At 40.6% G+C, this 26,200-nt stretch overlaps 1 protein-coding gene across 1 annotated transcript; it reads right to left on the bottom strand.

Moving 5' to 3' along the window:
* Nucleotides 1-26,200, bottom strand: GON4L (gon-4-like (C. elegans)). The gene is given in 31 exon segments (XM_009578685.1): nt 1-150; nt 750-852; nt 1,310-2,102; nt 3,024-3,231; nt 3,717-3,885; nt 4,032-4,240; nt 4,546-4,689; nt 5,168-5,311; nt 5,883-6,080; nt 6,607-6,788; nt 7,781-8,024; nt 8,612-9,039; nt 9,042-10,341; nt 11,395-11,511; nt 12,198-12,348; nt 12,520-12,664; nt 13,372-13,543; nt 14,055-14,141; nt 15,259-15,457; nt 17,706-17,809; nt 18,100-18,140; nt 18,798-18,899; nt 19,686-19,878; nt 20,713-20,883; nt 21,726-21,830; nt 22,070-22,165; nt 22,965-23,015; nt 23,419-23,469; nt 23,817-23,891; nt 25,297-25,493; nt 26,167-26,200. Coding segments are annotated over 29 exon segments (6,102 nt in total). The 5' UTR covers nt 23,862-23,891; nt 25,297-25,493; nt 26,167-26,200.

Here is a 26,200-nt window from a genome sequence, read left to right on the forward strand (position 1 = left end):
TTAGTCATCAGGTTCTTCCTCAGAAAGAAGAAGATCTTTATCTGACAGCTGGTCTGTGTTACTGGTACTGGTTGCATCCTCCTCATCTTCAGAGCTCCCATCACAGGATGTATGAAACAGCTTCATCAGTTCTCTGAACCTGTGGGATACCTGAAGAACAACGGAAATCCAAGATGACTAGTCACGTAAAGGGTGGTACAAAATGGAAATTCCGTATTACGAAGTTCAGGGTGTTTGTGCTTTTATGTTAAAAAAACCACAATCACATTTCATGCAAGATTCAATCATAAAGAGAAAGAGAAATGGAAGAGCACGGGGTTTTCTGTTTGCTTTGGAAGAACAGTTACATTCTACTGACTTGCAGGTAAAAACTGGCAGTTTGGGAAGATTCCTAGGCAGTCATGTGGGCAAGGTTAAGAGACAAAACCCAACAGATTCCTTATATTTAAGTAGAAGGCTGAAGACCCAAGTAGCAGTCACTGAAACAATTCTGGTACCAAACATGTGGCTAGAATATCAGTGGTAATGTAAAAAGGACCAGGGCAGTCATGATTTTTGGCTCCACAGATCAGGGTTTGTTTTGGATTTGTTTTTTTATTTGCAATTGGGATTATTTTTCTCTGATGCAGCATGAAATTAAAGTTAAGTTTAGGAGACTAATATGACAGCAAACCTCCACCTTTCCTTCCTTTCCACCTCTTTCCCCATTCACTGTAGCAAGTGCAAGCTTCTCCACACCGACCCCTCACCTCACTAGCAGTCTTGTTGCCCAGTTTCTGCGAGATGGCATGGAAGGTTTCCAGATGGGCTCCTTTCTCCTGACAGGTGGTAAGGATGACTCTGTCGGCCTCCCTACAAAACAGAACAATAGTTAGGAAAGCAGCCGAAAACAAGCGCTGACACACTTCAACCACCACAAGCCCGAGAGGCCTGTTCCCGGGTGAGGTTAACAACCACAGAGAAGTCCAGCAGGCTTGTTCCTTTACTACCACCACCAATCACAAGACATCTCTCTAAGCAGAACTGCATTTAGCCTATTTTTAAAGCTTTTTGACGGAGAAAAAAAATTCTTTCCCAATAATTACAATAATTACACGGCCACGAGAAGACAGCATTTTTCATAGGCCCAAGATGGCAGCTGTGATAGACTGTAGTTAGAGGAAACGACGCAGGAATACTCAAAGGGAGGGGGCAGAAGACAGTAGAAAATGGGAATACAAAATGAAAATAAAGGATACTCTATAATACGAAAGCTGAAGCCAAATACTGAATGCACAAAGGATGTAAGATGCAGTTCAGGCAGATATACCTGGTCCAGAGGACAACCTTCTCCCCAGTTGAGCTGACTTTGCTGTTCTTAGCGCACACAGTTGCTTCTGTGACTCGCTGCTGTTGCTGCTCCTCTTCCTTTTGCCCCAGGGAGGCAGTAACCACTCTATATTCTAGCTGCTCAGAATGCTGATGCACCTGGAAGCAGTTGTTTGCATGTGACTTTAATCTGCTCTCAGGAAAATTTCCAGTGCAGCCCGTATCATCTGCTTCCAAAATGCGATTATCAGGGGACTGTGAGCTGCAGCTCTTACCCAGTGTTGGTTTTCTACCCGGTGTTATCCAACCCTGCTTTGCTTCAGGTTTTCCTTCCAGAGGCAAAGGTGATCCCTCAAATTCTTTCACACCTGATTTTGAAGCATGACCAAAGACAGTGAGCTTATCCGATGAATCAGAATGAAGCCCTTCAGTCTGACATAAACTCTTTCCAGAAGAGGAACTAGGTCCCGTTAAACCTTTTACTGTAGCAGAACGAGAAGACAGCAGCAGATCTCTGCTCAGCCCAAGGGAAGCATCTGCATTTCCTTGATGTGGCTGGTTGAGCCCCTCACTCTCACTTCCCACAGTGCAAGGGCAGTCTTTGGTTTCTTGAGGTAGTTTTAGAGTAGCTTTTTGTAGATGAGTCCATCTGGGGCCAGTGATAGAAGAGTTACTGTCCTTTGGAGTATTCACAACAGCACTGACACCTGCTTCTTGAACCCGATTATCAGGCAGCGCATCTCTTTCAGAAGATGCGTGTCTGCCGGAGACAATCTTTCCTTCCAAGTGAGATCCTGATAAGAAACCCAAACAAGATTAGACTAGCTGTTAGTAAGAAAAACTTCTGGAGGCTTTATTCATTCACTTTTTAAGAGAGATTTTTTTTTTTATTCTAAAGCATAATGCTGTAAATGAGAACACAGTTTGGGAGCAGCTTTGTAATTCTATCTGCAGTTTACCCATCCTGTACTTCAAAGGCGGCACCTCTGCAGTCAATTTTCTTCACCATTGTGGGTTACTACAACCAGCTGCTGTGTGAGGGAGTGATGAACCTATGAAAAAGGTTAATTGCATTGCCCAGAACAAAATTCTCAGGTGAAACGGACGTTGCTGCTCTTGGCGCCCGATTTACAAAACCACTATAAACTAGACATCAGGTTGCATTACATTTAAACCACTATATTTAACCTGTGCGTTGTCTCCAACAGTAGCATTAACTGAGACATGGTTACTAAAAGAAGGAAGAGATCTCTCTCAGGTTGTTTATCCTGCAATAATCACGTTTTCCCTTGTCTGTACCAGACAGAAGGAGAAACAAATAACATGAAGGAGATCATTTAAAGGAAGATTAGAGACATGGTGATTTTTGAATTGCTGTGCTAAAATGAAAACTGGAAAAAACCCAATATTATGGACTGGTAGTACTGGGAATCGGATTAGTATGCTAGCAAGAGAAGCTTAAATGGACCGATCATTCTGAAAAGGGGAGAATATTTCTCTAGTCAGGAAAGCTATTTTGAAGGGAATGCTCTGGATATATGCATGTTTAGAGCATCCAGAGTGGATGAACACAAGGAAAAAAATGAAAAAAGATTATTAGAAGTACTCATTATCTCAATAAATTTGCGTTAGAAAAGTCCTACACCTATTTTCATTTGTGTGAACCAGTTTGGAGATGAATGATATACCTGTCTGTACAAAAGACTTTCACATACCTGAAGGCAGAGTCTCCACTTTTCTAGATACAGTTTTTGTTCTGCTCTGCACATCTTCTCCCTCATCTCTGTTCTCCAGGCTTTCTTCTGCAGGTTCCTTAGATGTTCCAGAATCCTTCCCTTCAGGCCGAGGACTCGATTCTTGTTGAACAAGGCTTGCAGTCAGCTCTTGAGAATCTTTATTTTTATAAAATTTGTTTTCACACACCTGCAAATCAATATATAGGCAGACAATTACATATGTGGTGTATCAATCCAAACCTAACACCTCGGCCTTTGCTTCCAAAGTATTCCTTAACCCTAACAAAGGCTTCAGTTTGGCAGTATGTTTGCATTTAGAAAACTGAATCTTTTTTATTATTATGAACAGGCACAGTTCTTTTCACATAGTGGCCACACAAGCATCTTCCACTAAAAAAGCTTATTCTTAACTCAAAAGAATATAAAAATTAACACTATTTAGCATAGCAAGGTGGGGCAGTAGAAAGTGAGCAGGAGATAGACGGGGGAAGGTAGTACAGTCAGAGCTCCGAAGAGAGGGACACTGCTGGTCATCTTTTGATTTACTTTCTTCCTCAACACATTCTTTTGGAGACATGAGGCCCGAGGCTGGACAGATCATCACAACAGGGGGACTCTTGGCAGGACTCTACTTTCCACTCACCACTCCAACGACTTGGCCTATCAACTAACCTTACTACTACAATGGCTGCAGGTCCTCCTTTTGCTTTTCTTTAGCTTGAGATCGCTACTCCCTTCATGGCAGGAACATGAACATTCCTTCATCCCATCTACCCACTCGACCTCCTGGAAACAGACATACTCCAGCTGACAAATGTGCATGGTACACAAAGATGACAGTCAGGGGAAGGTCAACCCCAGAGGGAGCCAGGAAGGGCTGAGTGGCACTCTGCGCACACTCAGAAAGCTAAAGCGATTATGCTGCCAGCAAGCAAAGCACAATGGAAACATTTCAATCCCCTTTCTTCAAACCTTTTTAGGCTGTTGTCACGTCTCTCTAAGACACATTTATCCTCATGGGCATGCTTTTGCTCAAGAGTCCAGATATGCAGTCTAGTGAGATACCCCAGGCCCACCTTGTCATTGTTCTGGCCTCCGATCTCTTTCCGCTTCTTATTTTTTGAGGCTGCATGCATCTTGGGTGGTTCATCCTCCTCTTCTACATCTGGCAAAGATACCTCTTCAAACCCATCAAACTACAAAAAAAGAAACACACAAAACCTGCTCTATCACGATAGCTCTTCAGCAGACTAAACTTCATTTTCCCCATGCATTTCTGAATATTGAGCTCAGTTCCAGGACATCACAAGTTCAATTATGTTAGAAGAGACATAAATGCCGTGAAAAAATTTGTAAAGTTTGCTTCAGTCCACCAACAGCTCTCCCACCCTGCTGCGTCCCTCACTCTGGAAATGCAGCCTCAATTTGAGTCCTTCAAGTTCAAACATGTCTAGTATCTCTGCTTTTATCTTTTCTGGTCTTGGGGAAAAGCTTACTCCACCTCATATTCCTTCTCTTCTGTCCAGTTGATCTCCTCAAAATCTCCCATGCGGCTGGCTGAGGGCCGTAAGTGATCAAAGAAAACGGAGAACTCATCCTGCAAGTGGTCATGTCCTTTCAACAATTGCCACATTTGCGTCTTCAGCTGAAAGACAGAATCCAGAGAAAATGAGTTTCATTCCATTTCGTCACATTCTTCTCAGAAGGACTTCTCAAAGCAAGTGGAACATCAAGGCTTATTAGACCTCCAACATGGAAGTTTATGCTTGCATTGGTACTACTTCATGAGTATTTTGAGACCATTCCACACCCAGCTACCAAACCAGCATAGAAATATCCATCCAAAACTCTAGGCAGACTCTGTAGGAGGCACTAAGCTAAAATTTCACCTGCAAGGTGATAAAAGCAAGGTGGAGGCAGGAGAGAGAAGACTCACACAGGCCAGTTAATCGTAAAGCCTCTTGAAGAGGCAACTTCAATTCTCTACCACACCCCCCAGAGGGAGATCGCACTTGCTAAACTCTTGTGGTCTCAAAGAGCAGTACATGGGAACAGGGAAGCAGGCTAGCTAATTGCATTCTCGGGGTTTTTGAGCAAAAGGAGATACCTGGATGCCTGATTACCTCTGCAATCTCCTGGGGGAGGCAGTCTGCACAACTCTGCAGAACTTTGATGATCTTTTGATGGTGGGCAGGATTTTCAGCAAAACAAATCTCCAGTTGCCTGAGGAACTTCCGGCTTTTTTCAAACGCTTGCTGCTCTTCAAACTGATCAAAAGAAAGATTCACCCCTCACATTCAAGAATATATTTCCAAGCATCTCTAGTTGGCTTAAGCAAGCTATAAAATGCCTGTCTTGCTATTTGTTTTCCATTTGTCTTGACACCCATTGCAAAACTGGGAAAAGGTGGAGGAAGAGAAACAAGACTTTGTATAATCAATACTCACGTGAGCTATAAAGTTTTGCTTCAACCATACGCACATAAGACAGGAAAATCCAGAAAGAATGTAACAGGTGAAAACCTCTATCTTATAAAGTGGAAGGCTGATTTGTGAGACAAGGGAACCAGTCCACTTGCTGTATCTGCACGTTGTCTCTGCAATCAGGTTCTGCGATGTAACTGGGAAAGGCTGATTCTCCACAGTAATACTTAATATGAGAGTAATACTTAAAACAAACACTAGACTTTTCAATTCTGATCAATAAAACAGCAAGGTAAGCAAATGATTTACCAGCTGTTTACCTTTCTTGCCCTAGGAAGAATTCCTTATTCTTTCACTCCCAAAAGCATTCACATTGTCTGCTTAAAATTTGGTCTCCTTCTTTCATTCTACCTACCAGTCCACACTCCAAAGCTTGTTCTGGTAGAAGAAAGGCAGCAAAATCTGTGAGCAACTGTGGCCAGTCGTGCAACAGTTTCTGTAAAGTGGAATAGAGATCCACAGCTGTTCGCTTGTCCGTGCTAATCTCAAACTCATAGATAACACGAAGAAAGTCTTCATACTTTCCAGGAACATGCTGCAAGGCTTCACGCACCTGGAAAGAGCAAGAGACCTTTACAGGACCACATAACATCCAGGAAGAAAACAAGTTAATTCAGTGATCTTTGATCTCTTGCTACTCAGAATTTACACAGTGCTTCCAGTTTTGTTGAGCCAACCGAGTCTCTTCCTTAAAGATAAATTTGAACTGCTCACAAGAGAGAAGAGAACCAAATCCAAAACTATGAAATTCTGAAATTAAAAGAGGCCCAGTGTTGTGGATTGACTGGAGCCAGCAGCTCAGCATCCCCACAGCCACTCACTCACTCCCCACCTCCCCCAAGCAGGACAGGGGAGGGAAGAGGAAGAGCAAAAGCAAGAAAACTCATAGGTCGAGATAAAGACAGTTTAATAAGTAAAGGACCACCACACGGAGTGCTATGAAGAAAGATAACTCCATCCCGACCAGATCCAGTGCACCCAGTTAGAACTGGCAGTTATGTGACTCAGTTGTGAACTGTGTTAGAGGACTCACAGTGTCCAATGTTCCTGTTTCTGGGTTACACACTGGTCTGGCTTACCCTGGTTAGATAGGCTTGTGCAAATGCCAGATCTTTCTGTTCCCGCAGGGGATCTCTCTCCAGGATGTCTTCATCATACAAGAGGAGCAGCTTAGATGTATCTTTGCTAGCACGAGCCCGTCCCCTCTTATTTCTGGTTCTGTGGGAGCTCCTGCTCTTCCCAGGGGCTTTCATGTTTTCTCCTGTGAAGAAGCACAAAGCAAGTGGTACAGGTACTTTTCATACATTCCCTGCGCTGGCAGACAACTACTCTTCTAGATCAATACCGCAATAGAAAAGTAGGTTTTCAGCGTTAGTGATGAGTTAACTGTTTACGCTCTCCTGTAAGTGTATGAGCAATATACTTTTCATTAGTCAGGCTGAGTAACATATTTTAAATTGGCTGTTTATAGCATCCCACAGAAAAAATCTCTGGATACAGCAGCAAACCCATCCTAGCTGTTACTCAGCTAGCAATCTACGAAGAACTGATAGATACATCTACTGCATGCCAGGGGCAAAAAAATCATAGTGGGTAAACAGAGATACGGTATGAGCATCAGAGCTGGCTGTAACACTTGCAAATTATTCTTTTAGCTTATTATTTACATGAATAAAGTTAATGTCACAGATACATAACTGGTGTCACATAATAGGGAATGAAATAGCGTACTAAGAGTTGCTCCATCGAGATTTTTATGTCTTTAGATTAGGAATCTCTCTCTAATGGGCTGAGGTCCACCTCCTCAAAGTTCACTGCTCCAATTCATCTACCACTTGCTATATTCTGTTAAGGTATTATTTTGTTTCATTTATTTTTCCCCAACACGACCTTATAACACAAAGTTCAATTTAGCAAAGATTTGACTATTTAATATTGTTCTTATATAGGTATTGGGTATTAGCTGACACAAACCACAAATCTTATGTCTGCAAATTTTTGAAGCATAAATGCATTACAATGGACTGAAGAAACTCAGTTCACATGCACAAGGGCTTCTATGGCAAGAACTGTTTTTACAGAATTGTGACTGTGTTGCAAAATTTAATTTCCAGATGGAAAGCATCACTAAGCTCAGGTAGATAGGCTAAGTGAAATTAAACCCGCACACAGTTTCCCCATGGTTTTGCTTTTAATGCAGAGAGCAGCTGTATTTCCCCATGCCCTGTGTCAAAAGAAACCCACAGAACTTACCTGCTGGCATTCTGTGGGCTTCCACCTGCGGGGCCGTCTTTGTCAATGTGAAGGCAGATTTAGGTTCTCCTGATATATCGCCACATATTTCATCATCTTTCTGTAAACTCTCTATTCCTTCCCCTTCCTCCTCCTCCTCTTCCTCGGGCTCAGAGTTCTCTTCCTGGGAATTCTCTTCTTCAGAATCTCCTTCTTGGCTTAAACGTCTCTCTGTTGCAAGCCAAGTAAGTTTTTCCATTGTCTCCTTAGAACGCAACAACAAAAAACACTCACATTGTTTTCTCTTAGTGTTTGTTTTAATGTCATTCAGCAACTAGCTCACTCCATCATAATTCTTAACAGCCAATTTCACAGATCAACATCTGACCAACTAGAGGATTCTACTGAAGGGACAGACTTCAACAGAACGGCCTATTTTTGTGTCACGCGCAAAATTAGATTTCAGAATCTGCCACTTATAAAAGCCTTAAGTTAGAGGATGATTAAGGAATCCTCTCTTAGTTCTTAAAGGCTTGCTGGAATTATGACCTGGAAAATAATTTTCACTTAAAGTACTTCTTATTAAAGAACAGCCTCAGTTGAGGAAGTCCTTACAACTCAGCAAAATTTAAATCTGCATATTTGCAAGATATTCCTTTAGGTTGCACTTAAAATCCTCTCAGAAAAATGTGGTGTCCAATTTCTCTGTAAAACAGCACAATACCATGCTATTATATAGTTAACAGTCCAGCTTTCCAACTGGAAGTTGTGATTTGCCCTGACTCCACTAGGGTGTTTCAGGACACCGATATTCGTCATCAGCAAGTTTTTTAAAGTTTTGTTTGCTTTTACCTGAAGTTCTGGCACTGAAAGAATAGATTCTTCTGAGGCTGATGACATTTCTTCATCCTCATCTTGTGTAAAATCATCAAAGTCGTCTTCTTCCTCCTCTTCTTGTCCTTCTCTCTCTCCTCCAGCTTCAGGGCCAGCTGGTGTCCCAACAGACTGGCCATCTATACTGGATGAATCCTCTGGTCTTCCTAGTGGACTACTAAATTCTGCCTCAACATCTGCTGTATACGAAAGATTCTTTGGAGACTCACTGCTCGCTTGTGGTCCAGCAACACCACCTGCATCCAACTGCTGTTCACCATGGGGAGATGCCTGCAAAACCCGTCGTTCTTCTTCTCCCTTCTCGTCACACAAAGTATGCTCTTTTTTAATTTCTTTCAGGTCATTTGAACATGAACATGCAGCCTCCATGTTCAGCTCCTGGCCAAGAAACCCTCCTTCACTTCAGCACATAAAAGATCCCTCTTCTGTACTGGATTTACTTCCTTTGTAGCATCATTTGAATCTTCAGGCTCAATTTTCACTGTTTCATCTGGATCTTCTAAGTGAGGCAAAAGGTCCACAGACAATGGCTCTGAAGTGTTCTCGTCTCCTTCTACCACCGTCCAGCTACAGCAGTCACTCTTATTTACCTTTTCCTGACTGCCATTATTTGAAGTGGCAGGATTTGTACTACACTCCTTCTTGGGGGAGACAGCAGAGCATGAAATGTACAGCTCTGGGGGTTCAACCTTGGGCTCCACTGTGGGATAGGTATTTTTGTTGTTTGCAGCAGGGCAGGAAGGAACCAGATTCAGTTGTTCTTCATTTTCACCAACAGATGATGCAGAAAGACCAACAGGGTTAGGAGAGACTATCAACGAAGGGATTGACGAAGTCACTAGAGGCTGATTTAAGGGACACGGGAAAGTGGATGGATTTACCAATAAGGTTGTAACTGGAATAGCCTGAGTGCCTGTACCAACTGTTGTATTTATGGGCTGAATCATATTGCAACCATTGCCTATATTAACCACTTTCACTGTGGTAGCAGGTACAGTAAGGATGACAGGAGATGGCTGAATCAAAGGCGAAGTCTTTATCAGTGGGGCAGATTTTGTCCCTTTTTTCTTTTGATATCCCTTACGAACGCAAGGTTTGCGTATTTTTGCTCCAGCCAAAGCTGGCAACATCAGTTTTGGCTGAAAAGTAACTGGATTTGAGGACACTAGAGCTGGTGGTACAGCAGCTGAGAAAGCTTGTCTGGAGTCCGAATGCGAAGTGGAGAGCACATTCTGAAATTCCAAGCCATCCCCACTTCCTACCACTGCTTGAACATTCAAAGGCTGCACTCCAGGCACCGTCTGCATAACTGTAGCTGGCTGGATTAGCCGAGGAATCTGAACCATAACTTTGCTGGGAGGAGCTTCTGACTGGGACAACTTCACAGTTTTCTGGATGTTAATAGTATTGGAACTGGGCTGCAGACAAGGACTCGGTCGAATGAGGACAGGCTTCAAAGCTGAAGACCTCTGCCTCCTCCATGCTCTCCTAGAGAATCGATTGGCAAGGGGCTTTAAGGTCAGTACTAGTCCCTTTGGCATAAGTAGAGGGTATTTTTCATCATATTCTGTGTCTGAAGTTTCCTTTCCTGTCCCCAGAAAGACAGATTCTGCATCAGGTGAACCTGGCATCTCCCTGGCATCTTCTGCTAATTGCTTCAATTCCCCCTGAATGGAGGGCAAGCTTGCCTAAAGGAAACAAGAGTTTATTAGTCCAGTCCATAGGCTACTCCTCTATTACCACCTTCAAACAGCACCACAGAAGGCGACAGACAGCAACTTGCTTCTAAAAGCAAAGCATTTTTTATCTACTTTACGCTACTGTATATTACTTTATATTCACGAGTTTTACTCCAAAGTTTTCAAAAGAATCTCAGAGCCTGAAAGAAACAAGAGAACTGTATTGCCTTATAAATGTTCCTTTAGTAAATACAAGATTTTGTGGGAAGGAAGCTTCACTGTAACAATGAAATACGATGGGTGATTAAGAGAACTGGATTTTATGGCATCTGAGTCTAGTTCTTTCCTCAGACACAGTCCTCCTTGATTGACTCGCAGGCATGGTCGCTATGCCTCCAACTTAGTCTTCCTTGTGCAAAGAATCTCAGAGAAAGAATCCTGACAAAGTGTGAGACATTTGGGTATAACAAAAATAACAGCCACACTGCAAGTGAAGATAACCTTAAAAAAACCCGCCCCAACCCCCGACATTTCTCTCCTCTTAGAAGGTGAGGTTTTAAGGGGGAAGAACACGCCCTCTCTCATGGCTGTAATAAAGTGGGAAAGATGGCAACACTGCTAACCATAAAGCAAGGGTAAGACTATGTTGATTAACAAATTAGCAAAGCCAAGTAGCAAAATCAACACATCAAACCAGAGCCATCAGAAATACACCCATGTAGCAAAACAAGGATGTGACAACAAACACTGTATGTCCATGATAACTTCAATCATGTACTGCAGCTGGGCAGACAAGCCCCAAGAGTAGTGTATAATACTTCAGGTTGCTAAGTACTACCGTTCTTGCTACGTTTACTAGCTGGACTCAGGATAACACAGGCCCCCATGCAATATAATCAGACTACCTTTTGACTTCAGAGCTGTAGGCTAACCAATCAACTCACTCTGGACCTAGGCTGAAAGAAAAAGAAAGAAAAAAACAAAACAAAAACCCCCCAAAAGAAATCAACCAAACAACAACAAAAAAACCCCCTATGCTGGATGAAGAATAGCAGAAACTACCTTTAGCCAAAATGGCAGGCGATGTTCTTCTCTCTCCACAGGTGGCTTCCACTCATTAGGCTGGATTTCCTCACAACACTTGAATAGAATGGGCAACTGTTTTGTCTTTTTATAGTACTATGTGGAGACAGGAGAGAACGCAAGACAAGATGACTATGGTCAGAACACCTATCCAGTAACTGCTGGGATGTAGGATAAGGATTGTGCTCTGTAAAAGTACTCATGTGAATTAAGCGATTCTCGTCACTACTACTTTAATAAGGTACTACCCACAGAAACATTAAAAAATAATAATAAAGGCTGAACAAGAGATCACTGCCATCTTGGTTTCTCTCAAAAGAAAGCATGAAGTTCTAGCAGATGTGCAGGCGTACTTGCTTTAAGTATTTCTGGTTCTTATTCTCTCTTCAGCAGTGGCCCTTAGCTTATGGGACAGGATATTCGGGCTAGCTGGGCCTTCAGCCTGACTGGAGACAGCACTTTTGTTTAAGCTTCACTGCTCAAAGTTTATTTGTATGAATTTGTCAGGATTACTGAAGCCACAGTTGTACTAGGACTGTCTGCAAGTGCTGGGCTTTAAAGAGTCAAAATAGTAATCTAAGTACTTGCAAAGTACAGAGGATAAGGTTTTTTTGAAGAAATCATCATTGCTAATAAAAGGATGATATTTTCTTTTAAGAAAGTGTCAGCACATATACAAAAAGGTTCTTGGAACAAACAGCACATCTCTCCTTGTATAAACAAACACCAACCAGAGAGACAAATCTGAAAAATACCAAACATAATCTGAATGCATCACTTACTCTGATGATATTATCAGGGGCTCGATTCATGTTGAGATTCTTGATTCGTACTGTAAGCTGGTGGGCAGTTTTTGTTGGCAAGAGATACTTGCTGATCAAAGGCTTTGGAAACTCTGTCCCTTCAAAATGTTTCAAACCTAAAGCTAATAAACTGAAGAAGGAAGAAAGGGGGTGGGGGGGAAGTCTTTTAGACAATACGGCAGATTGCTATCTGCATGTGCTGTTGCACAATACACAGATATCCCAAAAGTTTGCATCCTAGAAATTCTCCTTAACAAATAAGTCTCGTTTGTGTGCATTTTATTCAATTTTAAGGACCTACTTGTCCTCTGCCTTGGTGAAGATAATCTTGTCCCGGGGAGGGTTTGCTTTCAAGGAACATATTGGCAGTAACTCTGGATACATAAAGACTCTCCTTGTTGCCAAAATCCATGCCACTTGCTTTGGCAAACATGGAAATTCATTGGCTGTGAAAAGAATTAACAGATAAGGATAAACGTATACATGGACAAATAATGTTTTTCACAACTGACTTCTTGAAAACACTGTTTATTTTACTCCCTTCACTGCAAAAAGAAAGAGACTTTCTCCCTGGTTTTTAGAATTTGCATATTTCCTAGGTTTTGCCCTTCAGTTTACATCAGCAAAAGGCAAAATTACTTTCCCCTTCCATCTTTTCTTTTGCTCTATAATGAAAAAGCACTTGTAAAAAGCTCTGTTTATTTCAAGTGAGTTCACTCTCTAGGTAGCAGAAAAATCACAAACCAAATATTTGAAACCAACGGTTTGGAGCTTTTTTTTCACTAAAATACTCCAATGAAGGGAGTATTTCCTTGATTTGTGTTAACCAAAACATTTGGAAGAATTACTTCCAGTTTCATAATTTCTTGATGGACTTCTGCAGCGCAAAACGTCATCTGTAGAACAGTAAGCGGCAGGATTATGATGTCAAACAAAAGTCAACAGCTCATACAACATGCTTTACTGTGTTACAAGTTTAAGAAGCAAAAAGGCAGTCAATAAAGTGGATGGTTTTATCTAAAAACACCTCACAAAGAAAAAAAAAATTCCATTCCAAACAGCAGTCTGAACCATATCTCATGTGGAGGGTGCATAGCATGAAGTAACTCCCACGGTAAATGCTTTCCCACCTCTTGTCCCTTCAAATACGTACCACTCTTCTTCACAGCTTTGCGAGGGCTCCAGTCAACTTGGACTTGGGCATGAAAATCTTCAATGAGCTGCAGTGCTCCCTTCAAGTTACACGGCTGGAACATTGTTTGAAACTTAGGATTGAACGACTGACGAAGGAGTGTAGAGCTTCGAGCAAAGTTACCAAGCTCGCTCTGCAAAGTCACAGAAAAACATAAAAGAACATGCCTTCAAATGGAAGGTAAAGAACAAATACATGTAATGCAATAATGCAAAAAATAAAAGCTGGTGAAGTGACAGGCATAAAAAAGTAGAGTATTACAGGTCTTATTTTTAAGCATTACAAATCTAGGAACAATCAGAGGAATATTTTTTTTGTTTTTTAAATTCCTCCACTTTTCAGAACCTTTCAAGGTCACAGAACGTTCACTGATTACAGAAGCTGTATTTTTTGAACTTTGTTTTCAGTATTTCCAAGAAAACAATTAAAAAAATACAAAGACATGCCGATTCAAAGCACTGTTATTAGCACAATGCGAGTTATTTCTCTAAGTACTGAGCATGTTCATAGTAGGCTAACAACATCATTCCCTTGTTGAGTGGTAGTCTCTCTCAATTTAATGGGATCAAATAAGCTCTCTAAATATATCCGGTGACCAGCAATCATTAAAATTCATGTAGCTCTGATTTGAGACATATCCTTACCAAAAACATCCTGGTAGTACTGGCCTCTGAACTTAAAGCAGGGTTGGAACTTGCGAGAAGATGGATTTGAGCCAGAAGCTGAACATGCTTGGAGAATAAAATCAGACAAATGTTTTTTTTCAGTGTATCAGAAATCCAAGAAACTGGAAGCATAAGTATAGAGGCACAAGAAATATCTCCTGAGCACCCCAAAAATCACATTCTGGCTTCAAAAAACCTTTTAAGCAATAGAAAACTGAGCGGAAACTTTAATATCCACTGGCAGGAAGTTTGTTACACAGATTTTTAACACATCATCTGTTTAAGTCTTAGGGCAGTTTCCTAGCTTTTGTGCCAAGGTCTCATACCATAACGATCAATACAGAAAGGATTTTTTTTCTAATTAAATACTTAAGTATTTCTTGAGAAACAATGACTTCAGCTATCAGAACTCCCCATATGCACACAAACACCATACATCTTGCTTAGCAGCTGAAAAATTAAAAACGTCATTTACTCTACACGTCTAATGCAAGATCCATTTCTTTAGCTCATGTTTGAGAGGTCTGTGTCCTTTCCTTGCTGCCTCAGACCAAGACATGACACTATATGAGGTATGCAGAATAATAAATGACTACTCAGCAAGACTTGTATCAAGTTCACGCAAAACCAGTACACTTTGTCCTCCTGAGATCGAGTTGACGGTAAGTTTCAAGTTCTGAGAAGAAGTGCTCTTGAACTTTGTATGGACGTGGAAAAAAAAAAAAAAATCTCTAATCACAGCTTCTCATCTATGCTGCTGACAGCTTTTAAAATGTTCAAACTGAATTTCTGCACAGTTTTGCACGGTGGGAGGAGGAAAAAAAGAATCCAAACTACATCAAGAGTAATATTCTCAGAAAGTAATAAAGTTGGTGAAAGTAGAGGATTTTGACAGATTACAGTCAGAATTCAAACATGGCCAAGGCACCTATGTCGCATGAGAACAATACAGATGCCAAGAAATAAGCTCTACTTTGCGCATTCAATTCAAATTGTCTTTCAGTGTGGAATCAGGCACGTAAGTACCACCTATCAAAGCTCTAGCTTCAAAGGTAGTTTCTTCAATTAATTTCTTTACGGAAGCACACCAAACTGCTTGCTGTGCCTCTGGCTTTCCCCACCCCACCCCCCCCGCAGTATACAGCAAATATTCATTAGGTCAGACCAGGTAACACTTCATTACCTGCTGCATTTGCTGCTGGAGCCTCTTTCTTTGCACGCTGTCCAGAACAAGGCTCTGGAGAGGCTTCTCATTTTGAGGTTTTGATTTTTCTGCCTCTTGTGGTGGCTTGATCGAGGACTTTTTCATTCTCAACTGCTCAAGTTGTTCCTTCACCGTCCGGTGTTGTTCATTCAGTAAATTGGCCAGAGGCTCTTCAAATCTGTTTGAGATCAGGCAGACCAAAATATAGTAAACATATGATTTAATGACCATTCATATTCATTTAGAACATCTTACTCTGTATCTGGGATGCACAGTTTAAGAACTATCATCCCTGTACTACTCAACACTCTGACAGTATTCTTCAACTTGAAAACAGAGTTATTTATACAGTTGTCTTATACATAAATCTTTTAAACCACCACAGCACTGTTGTAGTTCTGGGATGCAATGCTTCAACTATTTATTCCAAGGACAGTTAACAGTCTTGTCCACCATTCCCAATCATATCCCATGTGTGTTCCACTCAATTGCTCAGATACTCTCAACAGCAGTCAGGATCTAAGATAATCCAGAATACATTAGAATCAATCCTATTTAACTTGTATCATCAGGCAAGGTCTGAACCCAAGGTATTATGGGTGGCATTTTACCACGAGTGTCTCCGGAAAGATCACACACTGACGCAAATGCTGTTACTTTAAAAAAAAAAAAAATTTAAGTAGTATCTAGCTTTATGCAGAGTACTCTACTAGACATCTGCTGATACTATAGTATGAGCTACTCCTGTAGCAGAAAAGAGGATATACATATTACCATCCTTTCAAAAACAGCTTCAACTATCCCCTGCCTTATGATAGATTTTTATTTATTTTAGCTACACCAGTTAATATTACGATTTCTGCTTGTTATCAGCTTCACTTCTGTAACAGGCCTGAAGTCAGTTATTAGTAAAGTTGTTCCACAATGCTTCTAATGCAAGGTATCATAAAAACAACAATAAACCTAGCAAACAGATATTTTGCCACAAAACAACTTTAAGAATCCTGCATACAGATAAAACTGGGGAAGAAACAATTGGTGGGAGAACTGCCCACCAACGAAAAATGAATACAACTAGCCATTATCGAAGACAAATGCATAAAAACAATAAGAGAGAGCATAAAGTTTCCCTGCTTTTAGTCTGTAGCTGGTTAAGAATTGCCGCACTCCCCTCTGGTACTGCTCATGCCAGAGAGAGTATCAAGAAACTCCAGCCTTCATTTTAGCTCCTTTCCCAAACAGATACAGCTTGATCTTGAGCTGATCTGCCCCATAAACAAGGAGACACCATTCATACCGCAATTTCTGTAATTGGCTAAATAGAGTGGTATTATTACCTAGAAAGAAACGCTTTAGACCCTTTCCTCTTCAAGGCACTGTTTCAAATATAGCCCATACCAAAAATCATCAAAAGCCAATTTCCAAACTTTATAGTCGTTTCAGACCTAGGCCTCAGCTATCTTATGCAGTCTTTTTTCTTAGAAAAGCCCACCATTACATCCAAGCTATTTACTTAAAAGACAAGGTGACACACTTGGTCAAACCAGCTCCTCAAGCATTTCTTGTCATCAAAAAAACGTAAGGGCAGTAAGTGAACTTTACCCCTCCCCTTAACAATAAAAAATTTTAAAAATAAATTAAAAAAGGCAAGAAAACTATTGTTTTTCTGAAATTATTTCAGAACACTAAAGCCACCACCACAGTGTAAAGCACAAGAATTAAGAGAGCTAGAGTGGCTATCATTTTGAGGTTGGGACCTACATAGCTTTGATCACATATGCAGCAACACACCAGGATCCACTGTTTCTGTACCCATTGCTTTGAAGTATCATCGCCAGTCATGCAATATGCTGCTCCACTAATTATTGTTAGTTTAACAGCTGAAGTAAGTGACTTAGCACAGAGTGAAGTAGTTTTTTCAGAGGAATTAGTCTAATAAAGGGGGGGATATTTGGACGGACTTGAGAAATAAACACAATTTCAATACACAGGGACAGTATATATAACATGGAGATTACAGAAGCAGGAACAGAATCCTCCACTAGAGATGACGGCTTGTTGGAACAGACCACCATTCTGAAAGACCTCGGCTGTTTTCAGCTATGATACAGAACAGCCAGCACCAATCTTTTAGTGCAGGCATTCTTGCTGTCTCTTTCTGAACAGTTACATTTTGACTGTTGTATCTGAAGAAGACGACGACATCACAATCAGTAAAGTCAAAGGTGACAGACAGAAAAAAAGAGGGTCAAGTGTTCAAACTCAGAAATAAAAATGGCTCAGAGCTTTCAAAACAGTGGCCTGTGCTGAAAAAGCATTATCTCTTTGGTGGATGGCATAGTACAGCTGCAGGTAACCATAGGCTTTTTATCATAACAGAGTTGCTATTTTTTTTTAATTTTACGACCATAACCAAATGATCCTACCTAAGTGCTTGTGGTGTATTAAAATTTGGCCGTGATTCTGTGACATTATCTTCGTCTTCTGGACCTTCATCTTCCATGTTCGAGAAACCCATCTCATCCTGAAACTGACAGCAAATGTGTAGCAACAGTCAGGAATAGAAAGCTCAACCAACTGTCTTTAGCTAATAAAGCTCATGATGATCCTCTTAGCATAGGCATTCATCTCTGCAGGGACTTATGGAAGTTCCTGTACACATTCCTTCCTAAGGCTAAAAATTACAATTTTGTGGTAGGGCCCTTTGCACATAGTCAGCACTAAGCATCTTACAGAGACCACCCCTTTATGGCTTTAGAGATTTCATGTCAGATCTGAGAAAAATTGGATATAGCACTGAAGAACAGATCTATCACTTACTGTCTCAAACAGCTCCTCCATCAGTTCATTCACTTCCTTTTCTGCAAATAAAATTAAAAAGAAGTATGAAGATTCCTTTTCCAAGAAACACTGTCATAATATCAAGTCATTTAAGGAATCTCTCTTGCAAAGGGAAACCCTCCTTTTGCAAAGAGAGGACTAAGAAGGAAAGGCCCCCCATACTATATCCCTTTTTAATGCTGGCCCCAAAAAACTTCAGCTGAGACTGTTTTGATTCAAAAATATCATATAAAAACTAATTCTCAGAATTAAATTTAAAGTTATGTTAACCTGTAATAAGATCTAAAACAAGTGTGCTTTATTGAGAAGATGAGAAGTGGTATGTTTATAAAACTAACTTGAGGATTGTAAGGACTTGGAGAAAATTTAATTACACTCAAGTCATAAGGCAAGCATTCAATTCTGAATTGGCTGAAGCTTTATGAAAGACTGCACTATCACATAAGTATTATTCTTCAGTCTTCGCTATGGAGTAAAGTTGCATCTGATAGCACAGCAGCTCTGGCTAGATCCTTTCATGTATTCACAGAAAGCCAGCTTTGCACAGAAAAGCTGTTCAAGTCAGTATGCAGATTTTGTTTAATTAGCCTACACTGCAAAATCTTTGCAACAAAACACTTTTCAAAATGAATTACTAATCCTAACAAGAAAGGAGGTGGGATTCCCAAAGGACTTACTGGTAATTCTCACAGCACGATCATTTCTGAAGTCTTCTGTGTCTGGTTCATCCAGATCTTCCAGGAAGTTGTACTCAGGGTCATCATCATCATCTGCTTCATCTAATACGAAGCATGTTTTGAAACATCATTACCCTGCCCCAAGACTAATGAGTAGCCAAGAGCAGAAACACTTCATTTACTGCCTGACCTGGCACAAAGAGCACTAGGATTACTGCTTGAAATTAACTGTATGTTCCTTTTTACGGAAGCAATATCAAGCCCATCCTCTTTTCAAACTGAGCTACTAGCATCCTTATTTGTAGCCATTCCCATTTAGAAAAGCTGGATTTATTCTCTGTGACCTGAGTTTCAGCTAAATTTAGAAAGAATGAAGTAGTATTATTTCAATTTGCATTTTATATTCAATTTGCAGAAGTATAAGCAACCGGGAAATTCAGGACAAGAGGAAGTCAAGCCCCAAAGCTTGTTCTTGTTTCTCTTCGAAGAACAAAATATTTGTTTCTACCAAAACAAGTCATGTCCCTAACAAGGAGCATGACACACGCAGACAGATTCAGGTATATCAATGCTGCCAGCTTCGTGACACATCATGATGGACTGAGGGCCGAAACATGTAACTTTCATTTATGGTTGCCAGTTATAGCAGAGAACATGTGCTGGCTAGTAAATATTTACAAGTGAGACACCTGAAGTTTAAAAACCCTCACAAATGACAATGGAGAAGATGAGGAAAGCTGATGGCATGCAAAACACATGCATATTACTAAACAAGATAATGGCTGCAGCCAAGAACATAATGTATAAATAGAAAGAAAAAGCTCCAGGCTTTCAATGTAACCCCCAATTCCAGTGAACAACAACAAGAAGACGACATCTGTCATATACCTTCATTCTCCACATCGTCATTCATGAGTCCTCCAAGCCACCTTTTCCATTCTTCATCATCTGCAGTATTGGGATCGTACATATCAGGCGTGATATCTGGGGCTCGGAGCTCAGCCTCCAGCTGACCAAGAGGAACATCCTTCAGCGGTCTCTTAGATCGGGTTCGGAAGGCAATGAGGCTGTCTTCCAGAGACTGAAAGGTGAAGGAAAAGCACAATGGAATTACAATGTCTCTGCTTTGCTCAGTTTCTCTGGCAGCGGCGTTTTCAGCCCAGCCAAAAAAATCCAATACCAAAAATATTAGATTCCTGCCACAAAGAATCATTTACTTTGGTAATCTGAGAAAACTAAACTTTCTTGGTATTAAACTGTTATTATTTATAAATATATTATTGTTCATTTATCTCATGCTAAACTCTCATCTGCTACCAAGGAAGCAATCTCCACTTGCAATATTTGATTCTTTCACATATGTTTTACTCTGTTTGCCCTCTTCACTACCTGAAATTAATCTAGAGCGGCAGCACAGGACTGTTTCTTCATGACTCCTCACCCTTGCACACTAACACAGATCAATAATACTTTTCACATTATTAATATGAAATAATGGTTCTCTTTACAATCAAGCTTCCTCAGGTGTTAACAGTATACGTGCCTGCAAAACACAACTAAGTTGACAGGATATCTTTCAAAAGGAAAACTATTTTCATTAGTTATGTAAATGTCATAGAATTACATTTAACAGTCAAAACAATGGCAGTGAGAGACTTAGGAGCATAAATAGGAAGTGTAGTTATGATACAAGAAACCAAAAATACACGTCACTAACAACACTTTACTAACAGCTACCTCTATTCTCTCACAGAGCTAGCGTCCTACACACTATGGAGATTCAACTTAATAAAGTTACAAAAGGAGAGCAGAATGCAGTAAAAGTAATAGCAGAGAACATCAGAAAGCTACCTCCTTTCTAACAAATTTTACTTAAACTAAAACCACACTATTATAGCATCGCCCAAAATGGTACCTGGTAAGAATCCATGCATACTGGGCTTGAAGCCAATTCTTCATCCACTGCATGCAGCTTCTCCATGAATGTGCTGTCTTTGTTTTGCTTTGGTTTAGGAGGTGGTGGAGGTCCCATGGGAACTACTTCAGCACTAATATGTCTAACAACAGGTGTAGTAACCTTCTCCATCTAATTAAAAAGGCCTTTGTGTTAAAAGGTTTTATTTAGAACATAAATTTCCAAGGACAGAATAAGTCTCTCTTTCTGTTTGACCGGAGTCTAGTACAATAGAAATGAGAGAAACGCTCCACAGAAGGAAATGGATTCTTCATATTACACCCACTTTGATTTTCAGAAAGTACAAATAAATTTACTATTCAAAAGACTTGCAGGAAAGGAGACATTTGGAAGATTTGAGTATCAGTCTCAGCATTACTAGAGCTGATAAACCTGAACACTAGTAATTGTGGTACACTCCAACCCTCCCAAAAACAAACCCATGGTTGAGTAAAACATGGAAATATCAATATCAATTATTGCTCTTTCTCTGATTCCCGTGTCAGCGGTCAGTTCTCACAGTCGCTTTCTCATTCTTGTCTGCTGATACTCGGCTCTTATCACACTGCACATACTCCTTCTACATGATTTGACAGTGCACACAGTCACCACAAGTACCTCTATGCTTTTATCAAAATCACTTTCTCCTCCTAAGCCAAGCACAGAAAGCAGTTCTCCTGCACTCCTCTCAAAAATAATCAGAAAAATAATCATTATCTGAAGAAGAGCCAATTGTTTCCATTGCCAGTGCTTTTTTAAGTACTCGTGTTTATTTTAGACTAAGCTCTTTCTGCAAGGGTTGCACTTCACTACTTATGCAGGAACCATTGCAGTGGGATGCCAAATCCACATAGCACCTGTAATGTCACCACAACTTTAAGCAATAATAGGTACTTTTGCTTTTGCATTAATAATTTAGGAACAATGACTGAAAGCTGTTTCTAAAGAAAGCAAAAACTCTCTTGCAAGTTTACCTCGCAGAGCGTCCCTCCCTCTTCATCAGATGATCGCCTTGTCCTAGATCGTTTTGCTCCCCGAGGAGAAGAAGCAGTGCTCTCTACATCACTTTCCAGTAAGCTCTATAGTGCAAAAGATGTAGAATGCAATCAATCATGCCACAGTCAAACACTGCTTCAACTAATATTCCAAAGACTCTTTTTTAGCCAAATGAATAATATAGCATTGAAGAAAGATTACTAGAAGGTCCGGGACGACTTACAAGTTTTCATGTGTTAAAATAAAGAGAGCATTCTACTGCCTCAAACATGCAGACAACTCCACGCTGAACAGAACAGATCTTCATACAAGTTGCATTTACCTCTTCCGCAGTCTCATCCTCATCCTCATCATCAGGCTGGTATTCTTCATCAGAAGAATCATCTTCCTCAAGAGGAATGTCCACAAACTGAGGAGGCTGCAACAGAACAAAAAAAAGGTGACAACTTTTTACAGGCAAGATAAAGAGTTGCACTCTAGTGGTGCACTATCAGATCAAAGATTTCTAACTGAGGAAATAGCCTGAATCTCAGAAAGGAAGGAGGCTACTGAAAAAGGCTGAAGAAACCAAAGAAATTACTAAAGTAAGATTGGTAAAGCAAAGTAAGTGGTTTGAAAAGGTGCAAGAACAGGCACAAATGATTTAGCATTTATATGATGGAAACTGCATGAGCAGACTCTATCTCAAAGACATGTTTCCAGTACTTGAATGGCCATTCGCTCCTGCTATACTGCTGAGTCCTGCCTACACCTAGATAACAAATCTTTTGGAGCAGGCAGAGCTCAGGAAAAAAAAAATTGAGATCCAGGCCATATTTCCAGGCAGCCCTAAAACATATAAAACAGTCCCAGGGAGGAGCACCTCACAGCATGAGGCCCGGGCAGCGGCATTCGCTATCAGGAGTTTCAATCCAGGTAGGGGCTGCTGCAGTACCAACATGGGAAGCTGGACCACCCAGAAGAAAAGACCACTCTCTATGGCATGTCATTACCTCATCATGTTCTGTCTTCCCCTGCAGGCAGCTCTTTCGGGCCCTCTGTGCACCTGCTGCTACATTAACTGCCTTGTCCTGCCTTGCATACCCTGTTTGCAATGCTCCTGGTCACCAATACTCCCAACATGCTAGACACGAGTCTGCTCCACCCCTCCAAAAGATTCCTTGCTCAGAAGGGTGCCTCTAGTATGGTCTCCGATTTCCCAGCAGCAGTTCACTTACCTTCACCTCATTTGCCTTCTTAATTGGAGAAATATTCCATGTTGGAATCACCTAAAGACAGCAAAACCTTTTTAACTGTCTCTGAAAAGCACGGTGTTGCACAGCTTAGACAATCTATTAAATCAAATGAGTACTTGAGCTTGAGGCCTTGTTCTCCAAAGTAGCCAAGTAACAACAGATTTCAAACAAATGCTTTCTAAACTGCCCATGCGATCTCTACAGACAAAAACTTTAGTATAATGGAAACTGTCAATTCACTGCATTTTCTAACTCTGACCTGGTTCTTATTCTGCTTATCTAAAATGAATTCTTTTTTACATAGTTTTAACTTATTTTTTTCATTTTAAGAATAAATCACATAAAAGCACACGTTACACTTCTTTTAGAAGACCCAACAATCAAAAGCATTCAGGTAGGGGGAAGGTGCAAAGGTAAAAGCAGATGACGTACTTACCACTCCTTTCTCCACAACTTCTTTCAGTTTGGAACGAGTCATTTTGGGCTCCTGAGAGTTTAAAACAAGACAACAGCAACCTATTCAACTATTTTCCTTAACTGCAAACTTTTCCCCAGCAGCTGTTTACTACAAGACTTTTCTCTTTTTTTAAATTCATTATCTTTTACACATGATCAGAGTGACATCAAAAATAACCCCTCATAATTCTGTTTCATATTTTACTCTCATACACAAACACTACTCACTTCATTCAGGTAGCAAATATGTTAATGAAACGTAAATTATGGTACTACCTATTCTCTCCATACCACATCATGGACCAAGAAGCTAGACTGGTGAAGGTAACATGCATTTGGAACAGCTGAAAAATCAAACTGAAAAAGCTTTTTACTTACAAACAAAGGTATATCTTCTGTCTCACTGATGGCTGCTTTCATCATGGCAACCACATGCTCATTTGTGATCACTTCCTACAGGAATACACAAAAAAGTATCCTTTACATTCTGTTTGTTAAAAAGAAACAGACTTAAGGTTAAAATAAACTAGTTGGAAATGATGGAGAAATATTCAGTGTACCATATACTTTGTAATTATACTACAGTAAAAGAAGATTGTTCAGTGATCGGACAAGAAAATACAAAGTAAGCACAGCAGTGATAAAAACATTTGCACTACATTCTCTGTGAATGCTCTACGGAATAAATTTCCAGCAGAGGAAAAGAAAATAGTCGAAACAAAAGCCCACACCAGTTTCCCTTCCCTTGTGTCACATAATCAGTAAAATGTGCCGATCCCAGCCACATGAGAAATGCTGGTATGAAGCTGCAATAGAAAACTTAAATCCTTAAGCAGTCACAGGCTTCCAAAACAGCAAAGGTCTAATTCTCTAGAGAAAGTATGTAATAATCTACTCCTTGAAACATTGTGCTACATCATTTCAGAAAACATTGTATATATTTAAAAGAAATAAGGGGAGGCAGAGGAGACCCAGTATCCGTCACTACATTTTCTGAATGCCACCACAAGGTTCCAGGGAAGGTAGGCGACTGCACGATATTTACAGCCCTTCCAGTGCCATGTGACAGAGAAAGGCATTAATTTATGGCACTTGCACAAAATCAGCTGGTGAATCTGCCCGACAGAATCACGGCAATCTCCGGTTTGTTTGCCACAGGGATGGCAAAAAGGGAAAATATCTGAGATCACCTGGATTAGAACAAAACTAGCTGCAGACAAAAAGAAAAAAAAGCACAATTTTTGATCCTGTGAGACAATAAATACTATTGCTCTCCAGACCCTGCTCATGGGATAAACTGAAATCTACACCTTATATGGGTGTAGAATTAAGAGTTTCACTACACCGCTGTGACAGCACAGATATTCTTCTTGCAGTTCCTTTCTAACTGGAAGTTGTGTGATGGACTAAAAGGTTGGTTGGGGTCATTAACAAAGAGTAATGCATTTTTGCCAGCACCACTACACCTCCATCAGGACTCTATCATCAATCAGTTCACTCAAAACAAGAAACAGTGAATTCACAGTCTGTATCTCCTCACCTGGAACCAGAAGCATGCATTTCAGTTCAATTACTCCTGCTATTACAGTACAGTAAAACAGACCCATTCGCCATTGTAAACAAATGGAAGTCAGGGATCAATACCTACTAACAAAGCCAGGTCCAGGTAACTTATACGTACACCACATGATTCTCTCTTTATAGCTTTTTATAGGAAAGATTAGGACATGGGTGCCTATCAAGTCTTCCTTGTTCATGAAATGAAGTGCTACCATTAGCAGTACACTCAAGTCTAGACTGCACTTTCTTAAAGAGCTGGGCACTTCTCTGTTCCCTGTCATAATCCCACCGCACTCACATGCAGGATGTTTCGCACGTTGACAACTGTCAGGTTATGTTGTTTAGCTCCGTCTTCTAAGGTGCGATCAAGCGTATCATCTAGCTTGATGTCACAAGACAACGATCCCTCCTCTTCTTGACTTTTCCCTTCTCTTTTCCGTTTGGTTGCCTTCCTCCTCCTCTTCCTTCTCTCAATATCCTCTCCATCTTGCTCCTCTGAAAATTAATAAAAATGGAATCTAAAAATTCAGATACTTCACATCCAGCACATTCTGACAGTAGGAGTTTAAAAAACCAAAAAGCTAGAATTCCGCAGATACTGAAGTGGCAGCAGCTTTCCAACAGCTGATAAGGAGATCACCCAAATGGAAACGGCCATAAGAACTAGAAACGGTCCTCTGAATAATGGATTCAAATTCTGCAGGACCTGAGTGAGTCAAGCAAATAAGGGTTATGTATTTGCCATCTCTACCAGACTGATTTTACAGAATGGTCTCAGCAGCCTTTTTACGCCTTTTCCAGAAGGAGGTGTTTTAAGTATGCCATCAAGATTAAAACAGTTGCAAAACTCTAGGCACCATACAGCAAGAGCAGATTACAGCTTCCGGGACTTAAAGTGTTTCCCAAGTGGCACTGTTTTGCTGACTCAGGGAAACAAAAGAATCCTAACTTCCTCTGAAGAAAAGCAGTGTTTTTAGTAACTGAAAATTGCAGAGCTCCAGCAAGTTTCACTTGGATACCTGTAGTTTATTTAGCCATGGAATTACGGAGCACAGGATGAAAACTTAAAAAAACTTGCACCTAAACAGCCCCTGCTGTGGTGTACACAATTCCAGAGTTCTGCGTCTACTGTACCAAGTCACAGGTCTGTTCCTTGCACAAAGCTTACCCAATGGAATAAAAAGCCCCAAATCATCATTTTC

This window comes from Fulmarus glacialis, unplaced genomic scaffold (assembly GCF_000690835.1).
Source record: "Fulmarus glacialis isolate BGI_N327 unplaced genomic scaffold, ASM69083v1 scaffold4955, whole genome shotgun sequence".
Classification (NCBI taxonomy): Eukaryota; Metazoa; Chordata; class Aves; order Procellariiformes; family Procellariidae; genus Fulmarus; species Fulmarus glacialis.